Source organism: Aphelocoma coerulescens, chromosome 12, assembly GCF_041296385.1.
Source record: "Aphelocoma coerulescens isolate FSJ_1873_10779 chromosome 12, UR_Acoe_1.0, whole genome shotgun sequence".
NCBI lineage: Eukaryota > Metazoa > Chordata > Aves > Passeriformes > Corvidae > Aphelocoma > Aphelocoma coerulescens.
The window spans coordinates 16,684,707-16,701,519 of record NC_091026.1 but is presented as its reverse complement, the minus strand read 5'-3'; the positions used below and the strand labels follow the sequence as shown (position 1 = coordinate 16,701,519).

The 16,813-nt window shown below is 39.9% G+C and overlaps 1 protein-coding gene across 1 annotated transcript; it reads left to right on the top strand.

The window, feature by feature from the left end:
* The first annotated feature begins 332 nt into the window (after positions 1–332).
* On the top strand, positions 333–16,049 carry TMF1 (TATA element modulatory factor 1). Its single transcript, XM_069027677.1, has 17 exons — positions 333–591; positions 2,563–3,803; positions 4,667–4,770; positions 5,582–5,708; positions 6,625–6,730; positions 7,350–7,492; positions 8,186–8,352; positions 8,503–8,659; positions 9,119–9,211; positions 9,823–9,979; positions 10,674–10,866; positions 11,125–11,194; positions 11,278–11,370; positions 12,357–12,467; positions 12,962–13,108; positions 13,422–13,547; positions 14,370–16,049. Exons 1-17 carry the CDS (start codon positions 450–452, stop codon positions 14,511–14,513), a joined length of 3,321 nt encoding a protein of 1,106 aa, XP_068883778.1. The 5' UTR covers positions 333–449; the 3' UTR covers positions 14,514–16,049.
* The last annotated feature ends 764 nt before the right edge of the window (positions 16,050–16,813 follow it).

The window sequence follows — 16,813 nt, the reverse complement described above, 5'->3', positions numbered from 1 at the left end:
GAAATTTAGGTGACGGACTGGCACAAGTTGCCCAGAGAAGCTGCGGCAGCCCCACCCCTGGAAGTGTTCCAGGCCAGGTTGGGCGGGGCTCGGAGTGGAAGATGTCCCTGCCCGTGGTAGGGAGCGGAACCGGACGGTCTTTAAGGTCTCTTCCAGCCCTTGAGCTGAGGCGTTCAGCTCGCTCTCCAGGCGCCGTGAGGGAGGGTGGTCCCGGCCCCGGCCCCGGCCCCGGCCCCGGCCCCGGCCCCGGCCCCGGCCCCGGCCCCGCCTCCCGGACGTGTCGGGCCGGATGCGGCTGCGCTGGGTCCGGGTGCGACGCGGATCCGGCGGCGCCTGCGCGGGGCTGCTCTCGCTCCGCTCCGGTCCCTCAGCGCCGCGCCGGCCCAGCCCGCCGGCCCCGCCGACAGCGGGGGGAGCTGCGGGGAACGGGCGCTGCGGAGCCGCCGAGGATGAGCTGGTTCAACGCCTCGCAGCTGTCCAGCTTCGCCAAGCAGGCGCTGTCGCAGGCGCAGAAGTCCATCGACCGGGTGCTGGACATCCAGGCCGAGGAGAGCCCCTGGCCCGACGCCGTCATCCCCGACTACGGTGACGGTAAGGGCGGGTGGCCCGAGCCGCCGTGCCGAGCCTCGCGGCCCTTCCCCTCGCCCGCCCCCTCTGCTGTCTCCCCTTTACCTTGGGGAGGTTTAAGCGGCCCCCCTGCCCAAAGTCCCCCTGGTTAATATAATTCAAAGCCCCCTGGTTTATGTAATCCGCGCTCTGGTCCCTCCCGCGCCCCCCGTGCAGGGTGACACCGGCACGAAGCTGTCGCAGGCTGAGCTGGTGTCACCAGTGTCCTGCTTTTATCGCATGGGTAGCACTGAGCTTCTTACGCCTGCTTCTCAAGGCGTTGTTTATTTATATATTTTTTTTTGTTGAGGGGCTAATAATTAGTAAAAACTGCTCAGTAATAAAGAAGGGGGAATCGTGCCTTTTTCAGAGGTGTGCATGGATTCGCTCTTTGCAGCAGGAATGGCAGAGTAGAAACTGAAAGTCTGGTCCATGTAAAACAAGTGAAGTTTCCACTTTTCGTGGCTTCCAGTTCATAATCCTGTAACATCTGTTGAAAGGAATGTGCTGGTGGAAAGGCTGTTGTGGCTATGGGGAAGTGTCTCCCCTGTACGTGTGCTAATGGAGAACCTGACAGAATGGTCAGCCCTAAGTTGCTGTTTGGAAGAGAAAGAACAAAGAGGAGCCCTCTTATTAGAAACTCCCCCCAAAATAATATCTTAAAGATGAGAATAAATAAAAAAAATGGTAGGAAACAAAGTCATTTCGAATCAGGGTCCCTCTGTATCTAGAAGAACTGTGTGTATTTGGAGGAGGAAGTTATTTCCAGGTGGAGCCACAGCAGTGAGATTTCTGAAAACTGAAAGCTGTAGCAATTGAAAGTTGGTTGCTCAGCAAAGGTTAGTTTTGGATGTCTTTGTCCCTTTGTGAGCTTGGCAATCATGTAAGTAGTCCGATGTCATCTTAAAATGCAAAAATTGTTTATTGGAAACTCTGTCATGCTTAATTTCTCAAAGCTTTAGACTTGTCCAGTCATTTTCAAAATTTGATTTATATCTTAGTATTTATGGTAGTTCTGTAATTCATAAGAAGAGCAGCAAAGATCAGCCTGCATCTGGTTCTCAGGGAAAACATACTTGTTTTTAAGAGATGTCAAATGTGTTCTGAATGTTGGTTCAGAGCTTTTTCTGAAGCTGTTGAATCATGGACAAGGTAGCAATAAGTCAGATGTTTGTAGCAATAAATCACATGTTTGTAGTATTTTTGGCAATGAAAACAGTAATTATCTGAACTTGAGATTTGAGGCCAACAGCTGTCAACTGTTGTGAAAGTGGAAGCCAGCTTTAAATATTGTAACTCAGTGTTTTTAATAGATGCTGCTGTATAGAGTGAGTTTGTTTTTAAGTAGCCTGAAATAGTTATGTTACCCAGATTATGTTTGTAGGTACAAAATTGGATATTGTTTTTTGATTTATCTTTCTTACCTCAGATGCTACTGAAATTTGATGCTGAAATTCTTGTTCTTGCTGTTGTCAAGTCTTGGAAAACCTGCAAGAAATACAATAATAGGAATTGTTGATGTAGTTTTAGGGCAGCTTCAGAACTAAACATTTCAGTACTCCTCCACAGGAGAAAAAAATTCTCAGCTGGGCTGCTGCTGATTTTTAGTGTCAGCTCCTTGCTAATGCTTGGGTGTGTGAGGAAAAATATGAAGCCTGTCAGAAACTGGAGGGCAAGAACCCTTCTTGTAGTGTAAATTCTGAAAATACTTAAAACCTTTCCCCTCTGTTTTCTGTAATGGTGTATGAAGTGTTTATGTGCTGTTTGCAGATAACTGTTAAGACCTAGTCATTTTTTCCTCCTTTTTAAATCTGTGTAGTTCTCTTGATGCCAGCTTTTCAGATTGTTTTGCCTGGACTCCTCTCACTGTAGGAAAGCAGGAGGCCACATTTGCTTTCACTTGTACTCCTTCAGAGTGATTTTTTTGCCTAGCTCTCTTTTTTCCTTTTCTTTTAGGAACAAATTCTCTCATAAGTGGAGGATGGGACACATCTTCCTGGGGCTTAAGCTCAAATACAGAAGCCCAGAAGCAGCCGATATCACCCACAGCCATCACTAAGCCGGTGAGGAGGACGGTAGTGGATGAATCCGAAAACTTCTTCAGTGCCTTTCTCTCCCCGACAGATGTTCAGAGTATACAGAAAAATCCAGTGGTGTCCAAACCTCCAGCCAAATCACAGAGACCCAAAGAGGAGGTGAAAAGCACTTTAAAGGAGTCTCAACACTCCAGTCAGCTGGAAGGGCCGGTGACAACAGAGGCAGAAGGGAAGGATTCCTCCGTAGCTGTCCTGGACTTGAAAAGCCTTGATACTCCCAAGGAGAAATTAGAAGAGAATGCTGTGCTTAAATCTGATGCCCAGCATGAGGCAAGCACAAATGAATTTACTGACAAAAAGGTGTCTGCTCTAAATTTGGAAGAAGCTGAAGATTCTTCTACTGAAAAATCCAGTGTAGGAGGGGATGGAACAGCAGGTGCACCCGAGGGCACTTCTCAGCCCCTCGAAGCAGCCACAAAAGACCTGGGTTTGGAAGGGAAGGAGAGGAAGACTGAGGACAGACAAAGCAATACCCCATCACCTCCCATCAGCACCTTCTCCTCAGGCACTTCCACAACGAGTGATATTGAAGTCCTGGACCATGAAAGTGTGATAAGTGAGAGCTCAGTAAGTTCCAGACAAGAAGCTGCAGAGTCAAAATCCAGCCTTCACCTCATGCAGACGTCGTTCCAGCTCTTATCCACGTCTGCCTGTGCGGATTATAATCGCTTAGATGACTTCCAAAAAATGACCGAGAGCTGTAGCTCCTCGGACGCTTTCGAAAGAATTGATTCATTCAGTGTGCAGTCCTTGGATAGCAGGAGTGTAAGTGAAATAAATTCAGATGATGAGTTATCAGGCAGGGCTTCTGCTTCAGCGTCTGTCGCTGTCAGTCCTTCCGTGCCGAAGGCAGAAACGGTTGACACCCTGAAAAATAAGTCTGAAAACTTGAATGATGCTCCTGTGTTACATGCTGAGGAAGCTGAGATGGAAGAGAGTGGGAGAAGTGCAACCCCTGTTAATTCTGAGCAGCCAGATGTTGTTTTGGTTGCTGCTGTGCAAACTGTTGAAGATCAGGTTGTGAAAGAGGAGGCTGAGCCCCAGCAGGATGCTGGGGAACGACTGGTAGAAGATGACACTGAAAAGCAAGAGCTTAAAAAGGTAACTAAAACATGAATTGTAAATGCACCCTTTAATTACAACTTAAACTCCTGACATTTCTTTACATTGTCCTGTATTTCTTACATCAACTTACTTGAATGAATTAATCAATGCTGAACTACCTGACCCTGTAGAAAACTCTCCTTGATATCCTGTAGTGGAATAGTTCTGGTGAAATTTCTGGTCAGATAGTTGTGGGTTTCACCTGATCCACCTGGTTGTCATTGTTGGGAATTGTGAGTAGGGTGGCAAACAGGAAGCCTTAATAGGTCAAATGTGTTATTTTAATTCTTTGGTGTTTATATCTGTATATTTTCTTGTATTTTTGTTATTTATCTATATTCAGCTTTCCAAAATCTGGTATTAAGTGATTTTGAGGATGTGAGCTAAGAGCTTTTGACCCCGATTGAGTTTTCCTCCCTCATCTGAAGCTATTCTGCTGCTCTGTGCTAATGTTTCACAGAAGAGACCTTCCCATAGAAATTATTCTGTAAAGAGTGGTCAAAGGAACACAGGCAGTTTTAATGCTTGATGTAAGCCATAGTTTTATAGGCTATCAGCTCTAGTTAAGAACTTCATGCATTATTAAATATCACTGTTGATGATTTTTTTTGAGGAACTTACTTGGGCCACAAGTGCTGATTTAGTAGGATTTCTACACCTGAGAAAACAGGTGTCTTTATGTTCAGGTATATGGCAGAAATATGGTAATCCTCACTGACTCCTACCTCAAATTCCTGGAAACACTGACCAGTAAATAATCTTGTGAGGGAATGGGGTGGTGGGGGGGAAGGGAAAGCCTGCTCCTCTTGTGTTTTAATTGTCCCGTTCATCTGATCTTTATCTGTAAAAACCTTGTCCAGATGATTGATTCATTAACTGAGAAGCTGGAGAAAAGGGAAGTACAGTTATTAAGTACTAGTAAAGAAAGGGCTCGCCTGGAAGAAGCTTATGATAACCTCAAAGAGTAAGTATGGACATACACTCAGTGGTGTAACTGTGACTTTGCTGTAATACAATCTTAGACAATAGATAAAACAAGGAGCTTTCTGACTAGAGCAGAGGTTACAGGGGATGTGCACTGTTCAAGAAAGGTGGAAATAATGATTGCATGTGCTGTGATGGGATTTTTTTAGAGACGTGTTATTTCTTGGGGCCAAAATCTCTTTTGGGAAGGAGCTGGGGAAAGATTTTTCATTATGCAAGCTGTAGGAATGACAAATGTGGAGAATCAGTCTTGGTTATTAATAAAGGTCTTTATTACAAGACTGAGTTTCCTGATACAGAGGGATGAACCTTTTTTACTAAGTAATTTGTTGGCTAAAATGTAGGCAGTGAAAGTATGGAAGAAGGGCTGGTTGTAGGGAAAAACCTGAAATCATTATTTAATTTGGTTAAAGTTGAAAGGGGAAAAAATGGAAAGTTGTGTTTACCAGCTCATTGATCAAATATTGAGTTATAAAATTTACAGATACATGATCCTGTTGTTTAATGACTAAATTGATCCTAACTTAAATTAAGTGATTTACCCTCTATATGATACAGATTATGGTTAATTAAAAAGTGCTTTATCAAGGGGCAAAACATTTAAGATGAATCAAGCATTTAATTGTTTTCACAGGGTAAACTACTGAATTAATAAAGATCTTTATTAGGATTTCTAATACAGATGTGAGGTTTTATGACTTTTGCTTATCATGTGTAATACAACTAAAATACTTTATAAAAACATGTCACATAACTGTGCAACTGTTCTGGAATGTTCATTTTAAATGTAGTGAAATGTTTAGAATGAAAGAAGAGAGCAGCAGCCTTTCATCTCTTAAAGAGGAGTTTGCTCAGCGAATTGCAGATGCTGAGAAGAAGCTCCAACTAGCCTGCAAAGAGAGAGATGCAGCTAAAAAGGTAATTTGGCTTTTTTTTGTGAAATTAATATTTATTATTTTGTGACACAATTGGATTTCTTGAGGAAAATCAATAAAAATTAACCTAGGGAAAAGCATGAGGCTGAGAGGTGCTATCATATGCTGTTAGTAGCCAGCAGGAGCTGTTTTCCAGCCATCCAGGCAGCTCGCTGTTCACAGCTGTGTTCTTGCAGCCATGCTGTGAACCAGCTTAGGGAACTCATTTAAGTTGGTCTGCTTTGGGAAAAAAAGAGATTTAATGTGTGCTCTCATTCACCTTGTACTAAATATGTATTTGCATTGGTGAGGGACAATGGCCTGGGGATGTGAGGAAGGGGTGAAGAATGGGAATGGCTTCTTTAGAGGATTAATGGGTAGGAAAATTAAGGGCTGATGACAGATTGATTTGGAATGAGCAAAGAAATCTACAGTAGCAAAGTTTATGAGGTTTAAATGTTCTTGATGTGGTGTCACAGCATTTCATTTCTCTACCTTAATGCAAAAAGGAAACTCAAATCTGTAACTGGAAAACAAATATTTTTCAGCTGTTTGTCACTGTGTTGACACAGCAGTGCATTGAACTAAGTAAACTTATCCAGTATCTATGTGAGAATAGGACTGGTTGGCTTTTCTCTGTTGAATAAGTTTCAAGAAAATTAAATGGATGGGGCAGTTGAGACAAATTGTACAGAGGATTTACAGAGTCTCAATCCTTGGAGGTTTTAAAAACTTGATGCAATAAGGCTCTGAGCAATCTGTTTTGATCAGATAATCTCCAGAGTTCCCTTCCAACGTAAATTGTTTTCCAAGTAAAGTAAGAGAGGAAAGGCAGAAGAAAAAGGTGCTCAATGTAACTCTGCATTTTTCCCTACATGTATTTTAATAAACAGTCCTAAGTATTCTATCCTATTATTTAGGAAGTAAAGACTGTTAAAGAAGAATTGGCTACTAGACTTAATTCCAATGAAACTGCTGAATTACTGAAAGAAAAAGAAGAGCAAATCAAAGGATTAATGGAAGAAGGTGAGAATTAACTTTTTTTTTTTAGTGTACTGGCCTTGCACACAAGCCTTCTTTATGTGGGAAAAAATGCTAAATTGAAGCATGTTGGATGTTTCTGAACTTCTGAAGCATTTAGTGAGTAGCCAAGAGCAACAGGAGGGGTCAGGCAGGTACAGATGGCTGGAGAGGTGCTTCCTGCAAGATGCATTAAAAGGTGCTGAGAGATAAAACCAGCACGTGCAGAACAACACTCTACGTTCCATTCAGAAGAAGTCTGATGAGGGCATTGTTCATGGCATTTTTACAGTGTCTCCTTCAATAATTTTCAGTTTTGGAAGTAAAATATCGTTTCTAAACGAACAGGCGATTTATTTTTTTTTTTCCTAACATGATGAGCTCACAAGCTTTATTTTCAAAGCTTTTTATATCCTATATCACTGTAGCTCAGTGTAGCAAGGGTATCTCAGGATAAGATAGATTGAAACTTAAGAATTTGCATGAAAAAACATTGTAAGAATAAGTATTTCCATATTTACTGGAGTATATTTTTCATGGGACTAAAGGGCAAGGCTGGTGTGAATAGAGCGAATCCATAGACTATCACCAATATGCACTAGCTTTAAGTTCAATTTCTTCACAGGAGAAAAGCTTTCCAAACAGCAGCTGCACAATTCCAACATTATTAAGAAATTAAGAGCCAAAGAGAAAGAGAGAGAAAATATTAACACAAAACAGAACAAAAAGATTAAAGAATTTGAAGAGGAATTGCAGCATTTAAAACAGGTGAGATATTTGGGTTTTTTGTTGTTGTTGTGTTTTTTTTTTTTTTTTTTTTAACTCTTTATATTAGCTGCAAAGTTCCCTTTTGGGAGGGCTCTTGATAGATTGACTTGGAGAGTTCTCTATTTCATAGAATCCCAGAATGGTTTGGGTTGGAAGGGACCCTAAAGCTCATCTTGTTCCACCCCCTGCCATGGGCAGGGACACCTTCCGCTATCCCAGGTTGCTCCAAGCCCCATCCAGCCTGGCCTTGGACACTTCCAGGGATCTCTGAGCAGCCTGTGCCAGGACCTCACCATTTCATATTATTGGAGCACTGAGTTGTGATTTATGTGTGTATTCCCTGTAAAATTGCAATGAGGGATCTTTTCAGCTGCTTGTTTGCACTTGCACTCCTGTTACCATGTGAGCTGGAAAACCTGTACCACCAAAATTTGAGCAGTTAGTGATTGAGCCAAGACCTTACAAATTTCAGATGTAGTATGTGGAGTTGTGTGAAACTGTGGTGAAGAGCAGCTCCCTCCTCTGGGGAAGGCAGGGAAACAAAACCCTTCTCTTCTTGCCAAGTGTTAGATGGGTTTAGTCACTTTGTGTGAGTTCATCCCAAACTGGTTGCCATTGTTGTCACTGTCCTCAGAGAGTGTTGTCAGCCCCATGTTCTGGGGTTTGTTTCATGTTTCTTATTTGCATGGACAGGTGCTTGATGGCAAGGAAGACCTTGAGAAGCAGCATCGAGACAGCATTAAACAACTGAACAGTGTTGTGGAGAGACAAGAAAAGGACCTTGCTAAACTTCAGGCAGAAGTGGAAGAGCTTGAAGAAAGGAACAGGAGTGTGCAGGCAGCACTCGACAGTGCATACAAGTAAGCAAAGCAATCACACCTTCAGATTGTGGCTCTTTCTTCTGCAGTGCTTGTGAAATATTTAAAATAACGAAGTTATTTGCCAAGTTGCTGTTGGCATTGTATAAATTGTAAATGCATTGGGTTTTTTGTTTGTTTTTTCCTCCCCAGGGAACTTGCAGATCTTCATAAAGCTAATGCTACGAAAGACAGTGAGGCTCAGGAAGCAGCCCTAAGTCGGGAAATGAAGGCAAAGGAAGAGCTTGGCTTAGCACTGGAAAAGGCCCAGGATGAGGCTCGGCAGCAACAAGAAGCTTTGGCAATTCAGGTGGGTCTGAAATGCAGTCAATAAACTCTTTAATTCAACAGGTGACAGTGCTGAGGTGCTGTGTACACCTGATGTAATGAACCAGGTGGAACTCATTTTTGTGTACTTAGCAAACACCCAGAGGATTTCTTTCCCATGGAACTTGTTAAGTATTGAGGGCTGGTTGTGCTAACCTTTGAAATACTAATTTTATTTAAAAGTACTTATCTAAATGAAATTACTTTGACAGGCTCTGTTCTAAGTTTGTAGTACTCCTACCTCTTAGACAGAATTTTTAGTGATAAAGAAATCAGTGTAACTATTTGTGTACATGCAAAAATGAAGCCTTTACTTATAAACAAAGTTATCCTGTCTAACAGGATATCCTTTCCTGTTTGAAAATGGTGTAGGACTCTGGCAAGGAATAGGTGATGATATAACTTTTGGCAAGAGTTTAGTAATAATTTCTGGTTTGTTTAGGTGGCAGACCTGAGACTGGCACTGCAACGTGCAGAGCAGCAGGCAGCAAGAAAAGAAGATTATTTACGGCAGGAAATCGGTGAACTACAACAGGTACTAAAATAAACAGATGATGCCAGCTTGTAACTGCAAGGAGGGGTTCTAAAAACCCAAAAATAAAATGGCATGAACAGCCTGAAAGAGAGGCTTTATTTTCCTGGCTACCTGCAGTGGTTATCCTTTACAGAGGAGCAATGAAAATATTAATGGAAGTGGTTTTTTAATCACATAGTGGAAAAAAAGTCATAATTTTTTATGATGCCTCTTAAATAGAATGCTGTCCTTTTTAATATGAGACAAAATACAGGCATTAATTTTGTGATAGTCATCTAAAATTGATGGCAAGTACATTTTTGAATGACTTTTTGTCTGCTTCTTAAGAATATTTTTATTGTTCTTAAGGGCCAGAATGTAGATCATTGCCAGAATGTTTCAAATGATGTCCAGAGGTCTGGAATTTCTGGGCCCTTGCTCTGTTATGTATCTAAACATATTTAACTTCTCTCTTGGAATTTCACACTTTACTGTGAGCTCGAACCACATGAATGCTAGATTGTAAAGCAATCATTTTAGAAGGTAAAGCAACTGCAATTTATTTAGGTGAATTCTGTATTAATCCTCCAATCCATCATATGATTTTAATTATATTTAATTTGTGTTTTCAGAGACTCCAGGAAGCAGAGAGCAGGAACCAAGAGCTGAGCCAAAGTGTCACCTCTGCTACACGGCCCCTTCTGCGGCAGATAGAGAACCTGCAGGCCACGCTGGGAGCACAGACCTCTGCATGGGAGAAGCTGGAAAAGAACCTTTCTGACAGGCTGAGTAAGATGGTTTGAGCTTTTACTGAACTGTGAAGCTCTGGGTGAAGATAGGAGATACCTGAAGGTCAATACACAGTGCTTAACACTTGCCCAAAGTGTAGATGGTGGATCAGGAGAGATGAGCACCGAGTGCTTTCCTCCAAGGGAAGTGGTGTGTGGGGGTTTTGCCCAGGTTCTTGGACAGGTAATCACTGGTTCTCTTTAAAACACACTCTAACATAACGTTGTAAGGTGGAGGGGTTCAGGTGTACATGTCCTTACAGCATCTAAGGGCATTGAGTACTCCAGTGTGGAGCCTGGTGCTGAGATTCCAAATTGTAAAGTTTGGAGTCATTTACTTACCTACCTGCATAGGTGATGATACATACATTGGTTGATATAGTACTAACCTATTGTTTTAAATGAAAAATACATTAAAAGCCCAAAGGTGGACCCAAAGAAATTATTTCCTTTCTGGAGGCCATATGTAGTTGTATATTGCATTCTGAAAGAGTTTGAAATTTCCATTGCTTTGATTCTCTGTGTGTGAAAAAATATTTAATTTCCCTCACAAAAGAAATCAAGATATGTTTTTTAAGAAATATTGGTTGCGTATAAAAAAAAATCTCAAATTCAGTTTTGATGCATAAATAAACAGTCCATATTATAGATGTTTGATCAAAAGAAGTTAAATTCCATGGCTTTTTTACTATTAGGTGAGTCTCAAACTCTTCTAGCAGCAGCTGCTGAGAGAGAACGGGCTGCCACAGAAGAACTTCTTGCAAATAAAATTCAGATGTCTTCTTCTGAATCTCAGAATAGTCTTTTAAGGCAAGAAAATACCCGTCTCCAGGCTCAGCTGGAAGTGGAGAGAAACAAGTTGAAGAAAATGGAAAATGAAAAGAGCAGGTGAGCTCATTTTCGGTTGACCGCATTTCTTTGTAACTGTAGCAAAATGGAGTGTTAATATGGCTATGGAACATGTTTGCAGAATGTTACAAAATGTTAAGGATACTTTTTTTCGTGCTAAAGATTGAAAGTGTTACATTCATAACATTTTGTAGCCTTGCAGCTATGTTTGTTTTAGAAGTATCTGAATCTACAGAGAATAGAGCAGGGAATACTTATTTAGTGACTTTCTCTGCCTCTTTCCTTTCTTCCATGTAGGTATGAGGTTGAACTAGAAGGGCTCAAAGATGAGTATGCAAAAACCTTGGAAGATGCAAAGAAAGAAAAGGTATTGCCTAGTTCAGCTTTAATCTCTGTTATGGTTGGAATCTGAGCTGGCAGGAGGTTAACAGCTTGTATTTATCTTTGCAGACACTGCTGGCTACTCAGTTAGAAATGGAGAAGATGAAAGTTGAACAAGAGAGAAAGAAGGCAATTCTTGTGCAAGAAGCAGCAAAGGAGAAGGTACTAAAACCTAACATTTCTAAGTCTTATTGATATTGTCTTTATTTAGTAGGTATCTATACCTGAAAGTTTTAGTACCTGGCAGTATCTTTCCAGTGAAATAGGTGTTGTTAGACTCATTGAAATAAGTTTTAAATATTAGTCTGTTTAACCTGTGAAGAGATAAAATATGGGGTTTTGTCTTAATTCTCTGTGTTCTTTGAGTGCTCTTAGGTAGTTTTTCTTCTGAAGCTACTTGTTTTCTTTGCTTAGACTACCAGCATTGCTTCCACTGAATTCCTGTTTTCACATGACTGTGTGTAATGTTCCACTTGCTTTCCAGCTGAAGTCACAAGTCATAGAGCAATCCTCAGTAGTCATTAAATTCATTATCTCTAATTAGCAGTTAGTATTCAAGTAAAACAATTTCTGTTATTTGTTTCTTACTGTTTCCAGTTCTAAAATCTAACTGCTTTCCTCTTCAGAGGTTGGTATGCTTGTAGATACTGCCTGGAAAAAGGGGCCAGTCTGTTTTGAAGAGATATCAGTAAATCATTAGCATGTGAGAAATCCTGGCATTTAATTCATACATTTTATTTAAAAAGAAGAGAAAGGCCTTAACATTGCTCATAACATTCATTCTAAGAAGAGATATATTCTGGGTGTGAGATATTCTTTCTGTGATACATTTGGGCACACAAAACTGCCTCTGAGTCTCACTTGGCTACTTGAAAGAGAACCTTTTTTGGTGTAATTTGCAGCTTTTGTCTTAATTTCCTGAAAGGTCTGAGATCTTGAAGATAGGCTGTAAGTGTTACAGCACAGAAATTCTTCGTTGTTGAACTGTCATGTGCTTTAGTGATAGGGCAAGTAGAAAATCTATCCTATAGTGTTCTGTAGTTGTTGGTGGAAAAAGGGAGGCTATTTATACAATCTGGTTTTTAGCATGTTGTGAACATTTTTTCTTTTTCTGACTGTGATATTGGATGTCTTTGTTTGTTTTTAAGGACAGGAAGTCATTTACAGTTGAAACTGTATCAAGTACACCATCAATGTCCCGCTCCAGTTCCATAAGTGGGGTGGACATGGCAGGTCTTCAGACCTCTTTCCTCTCACAGGTAGGATAGATCACCTATAATGGCTTTTTTTTTTTCTTGACAGACCACTTACTTTCCTCCTCAAGAATTTTTTACTAACATAGAAAATGACTCTTAAAGAGTGTAATGTCCTGTGCAGAGGCATCTAAAACCTGTTTACAAGATACCTGTGTCTGTAGAACATACAAGTGATTTGTTTTTACTGCACTGCTGGTTTAGGATACACCCCTGCTCCCTAGGCAGCATCACTGGCTGCTTCTTCCCTGTCAATCCAGTTCATGATGTCAGAGTTAAATGGCACCTGCATGATAGTCAGAACTTGCCAGTAGGGAGCTATCCCAAATGTACCTATTCACCTTAAGCTTTTGTTTTGAAAACAAGCTTTAAGCATTGAAATGCTTGTCTAGCACAGTGTCATTTTAAATCTGAAATGATGTCATATTTAGGAGAGGGAAGATTCCAAAATGGGCATGTTTTTCTCTTAATTTTCAGCTTCTCTAACCTTCTCTTTGTAGGATGATCCCCATGATCACTCGTTTGGACCAATAGCTACCAGTGGGAGCAATCTCTATGATGCAATAAGGATGGGATCAGGTTCAAGTATAATTGAAAACCTTCAGTCACAGCTAAAACTAAGAGAAGGAGAGATTTCACATCTACAGGTATATTTTCAGAAATCTTGGTCAGTGTTATGATAATTCTGTGAACCAGCACAGCTGTGTGGGGATGAGCATGAGAAGGACTTGTTGTGTCCTTTTTTATTTTGGCAAGGACCTAACCAGAAAACTTATCTGTCTGAAAAGTAAAAAAAACCCAAGCCATTGAGATGTGAGGAGAAAGTGAGAGTGGATCTGAAATGTGCTGTTTCACAGTCTGGCTTAAGAATAAGGCTTAATTACTGTGTATTTTGATATGGTGTTTTATAAATACAGTAAATTCTTTCCTTCTCCTACTTGTTATGTGTGTTTACCTTAGCTGGAAATTGGAAACCTGGAGAAAACTCGATCAATAATGGCAGAAGAGCTGGTTAAATTAACAAATCAAAATGATGATCTTGAAGAAAAAGTGAAGGAAATACCCAAATTACGCACACAGTTAAAGGTAAGTGTATTTCTGATGTAAATCCATTGTGAAATGTAGATAATTGCATTTCTTTAGGAATAATCCTATCATTTTAGGAATATATTCAAATCTATCTCTAAGCATAAGTGACTGAAGAACCTGGTTTTGGTTGGTTTTTTTTGTATAGTAGCATCTAAAAATGCCCGCTCCATTGTTAGGGAGTCACTTCGAAACACAGTTGTTGGAAACATGTGCTGTGCATAGGACTGTGTGCTAAATCAGGGAGAGACCATTTCTGTTTCTATCATCTAGGCACTTGTCTGGAGCTGGATTTTTTAGTAGAGGGAGTGTTTTGATAAATAGCATGGGTTTATGAGAGGTTGATGCAGAATCTGAATATGTGTCCAGTAGACATACAGGAAACAGGAGAAATAATTGAATCCTAATATTTAACAATTGAAACTGAAATAGTTGAAATTTTGGAATAATTTTTGAATACAGAATGTTCAATTTCCTCATGAAACATTTCACAAATTGGTCATTCTTGTAGTAAAACAGTGTAGTCTTCTAACTGATTTTAATGCTTATAGCAATTGAACTTCAAGGTGCTTCAGTATGTCCTCTGAAGCCAGCACTAATTCTTTGTAGGATCTTTGGAATATCTTCCTTTAACATCTAGAATATAAATCTACCTGTATTCAAAGCACAAAGTATTTTTGAAGAGTTTACTGTGTACTTCACTGTAGTTACACTTGGATAAAGTAATGCTGCACTTGTTTCCCCTGGTAGTGTAAAACACTGTCCCAGCAGCAACTTGTCTGAAGTTGAAAAGCAGTGAGATAACAAACTGTGTCCTTGCAGGATTTGGATCAAAGGTACAACACAATTCTCCAGATGTATGGAGAGAAGGCAGAGGAGGCTGAGGAACTCCGACTGGATCTGGAAGATGTGAAAAACATGTACAAGACTCAGATAGATGAACTTTTAAAACAAAGACAAAATTAATTCCTCATGGAAATCCTAACATTATACGGTGACAGACTGTAAAGATGATTGTTTATGTAAATGCTGAATTTAAATGTCTTGTAAAAAAACCCCTGTATTATAGAAAATGTGACTATATAATAGAGTTCATACATTGACAGAAGAATCAATGCTTTAAGTGTCCTGTTCTGTCTGCAGTTAAATTATTTGTGCAATATTTAATTTTTTTTCTTCAGTCATCCCTTTATTTAAGTTTTTGCTAAATGGTGGGTCTTTTTACTTGTAAACAGCAGAAATGATGGTGGTTACCTCATGAGATAGCACTGGAAGGCATGAGTAGTACTAAAGCAGCCCTTGATTCATAATCCTTGTAAACCTATGAAAAACACTTTAGAAGTCTTTTTTAAGTGTTCTTCATATGAGTTTTCTAAAATCTCTTCAGTTAATTTTTAATAGCAAAGTAGCAGGGACTTGCTGTCTGAAGCATAACTGGTGGTTATTTTTATGACAGGAAAATCTTAGATTTGTACTTGCAACATCTGAACGTGTCAGGGTGATTATTCTTAGATTAGTCTGACTACTTTACACTAAGTACTCTAAAGCAGAGTGTGAGGTTCAGATGAGACTTCAAATTACATCTTCATCTTGTATATTGCTTGTGTTCTCATGAGCAGTCTGGAGACAACAGCTCTGCTTGTAATTATGTGTTCAACTTTAAACACCAGAAATCGGAGCTATTAAATATCTGTTCTAGATTTAGTAGCTGATTTTTTAACAGTAGCTAAAATAGTTCAGAAGAATGCAGAAAACTGATTTTTTTTAAAAATAAATTGCTTCAGATCTCATGGTTCCTTTTATGTAAGTAGCAAGGGTTAGACTTCTTGCAAAATTGAACTGTGTCTTAGTAATAGTTTTCAAGCAAGTCTCCAGTGGTTGCAGAGTATTTCTCATGCCATTCCTTAAACGAGGTATTGGTCAAACAGCACTCACATGACTTGGAGTTGAGCTGCATTTTTGGTAATGTCAGAGGAAATGTTTGAATTGGACCCTTGGGAGTGCTGAGAATCGCGGGAAGAAGCTTTCGTCTTCCTCTCGGCATTCCAGAGAGCAAATATTTTGCTGCATCTCAGAACCTACTCGTGTGAAATGCTGGGCAGTTGAAATTCTTTGCTTATCACACCAGTGCCTCTGTTGGGAGAGGGTTTTTTTTCCCAGACCAGTGCACGTTGTAATTTGGGAGCTCTTTTCCTGCTTGGGTATTTGGTGGCCTGACAGACAAAAGATGTGAGGATGAGGAGTTGCTTCTGGAGAAATGCCTCTCGGTAATATGACTTTACTATGGGGGTTAAGGATTTATTCCTCACTGGGAGAACAGTTAGTCACTAAAGTTGCACAGGCAAGGGAATGTTCATGGAAAATGCTAGTCTAATTTGAGATTCAGGCAGTTACTCTGTGAAGATTTCATTAAAGCCATAGAGCAAGAACACTACAATTTGTTGTAACTCCCCATCTGTCATAGAAACTTTTAACCGCTTTAATAAAAATGCTTTTTTCTTTTTTTTTCTTTCTTTTTTTTTTTTTTTGTCATTGGGAGGTGGTAGGGAATTACCCTCTTGCCTTCATTTCAGTTTTGGAAACTATGGTGGTACGATTTTTCTTCTAAAAACCTCAGAATTTAACACTTTGCCTTCATATTGAAGCATGGTTGGTTGCTCTAAGTTTCAGAAAAACCCCAAACCAATCAACCCTAAACAAAATTCAGGTCATATTAAAACACTGTGGAATTTTACTGATTTATTTTGTGTTAGAATTATGATGTGCAAAGATTAATTCAGCCTTTTCTTAAGAAAACAACTTTTTATGATGGTTAAAGATTAGGAATTCTGTTCAGCTTTTATCTACTACAGCAAATCAATAAATTGCTGGTTTTCACCATTTCTTTTTGCAGTCTTGGTAGACAAATGCAGCAGTAAAAAAAAATAAATTATCCTTTGAACTTTTATTGGGATCTCTTGCTGCCAGTGCTTTTGAAGGTAACGGTTCCTGTGTAATGTGAGCACATGCTCCAAAAGGACTGAGGCAGTTCTGTCTTGGGCTATCTTGGGCTTTCAGGAAGAGCTTAGGTAAAAGGGAAATTTTAACTTGCAATCAGCATTAACTGTTTTAGATGTAAAAATGCAAAAAGTATTAGATTTTTAAATTTTACTAAAGTAGATATAAATATTTGTATTGACTATTTTTGGATTCTGTATTCCATTGTAGTGCAACCTTTACTATCACCTGAGAATCAGATGGCCTTCTGTGTCTTAATCATCAAAGCC

Coding starts and splice junctions, on each gene's coding strand:
- TMF1 (XM_069027677.1), top strand. CDS start 450: ATGAGCTGGTTCAACGCCTCGCAGCTGTCCAGCTTCGCCAAGCAGGCG. Junction 4,771..5,581: donor GCTTATGATAACCTCAAAGA/GTAAGTATGGAC, acceptor TTTTAAATGTAG/TGAAATGTTTAGAATGAAAG. Junction 13,548..14,369: donor AATTACGCACACAGTTAAAG/GTAAGTGTATTT, acceptor GTGTCCTTGCAG/GATTTGGATCAAAGGTACAA.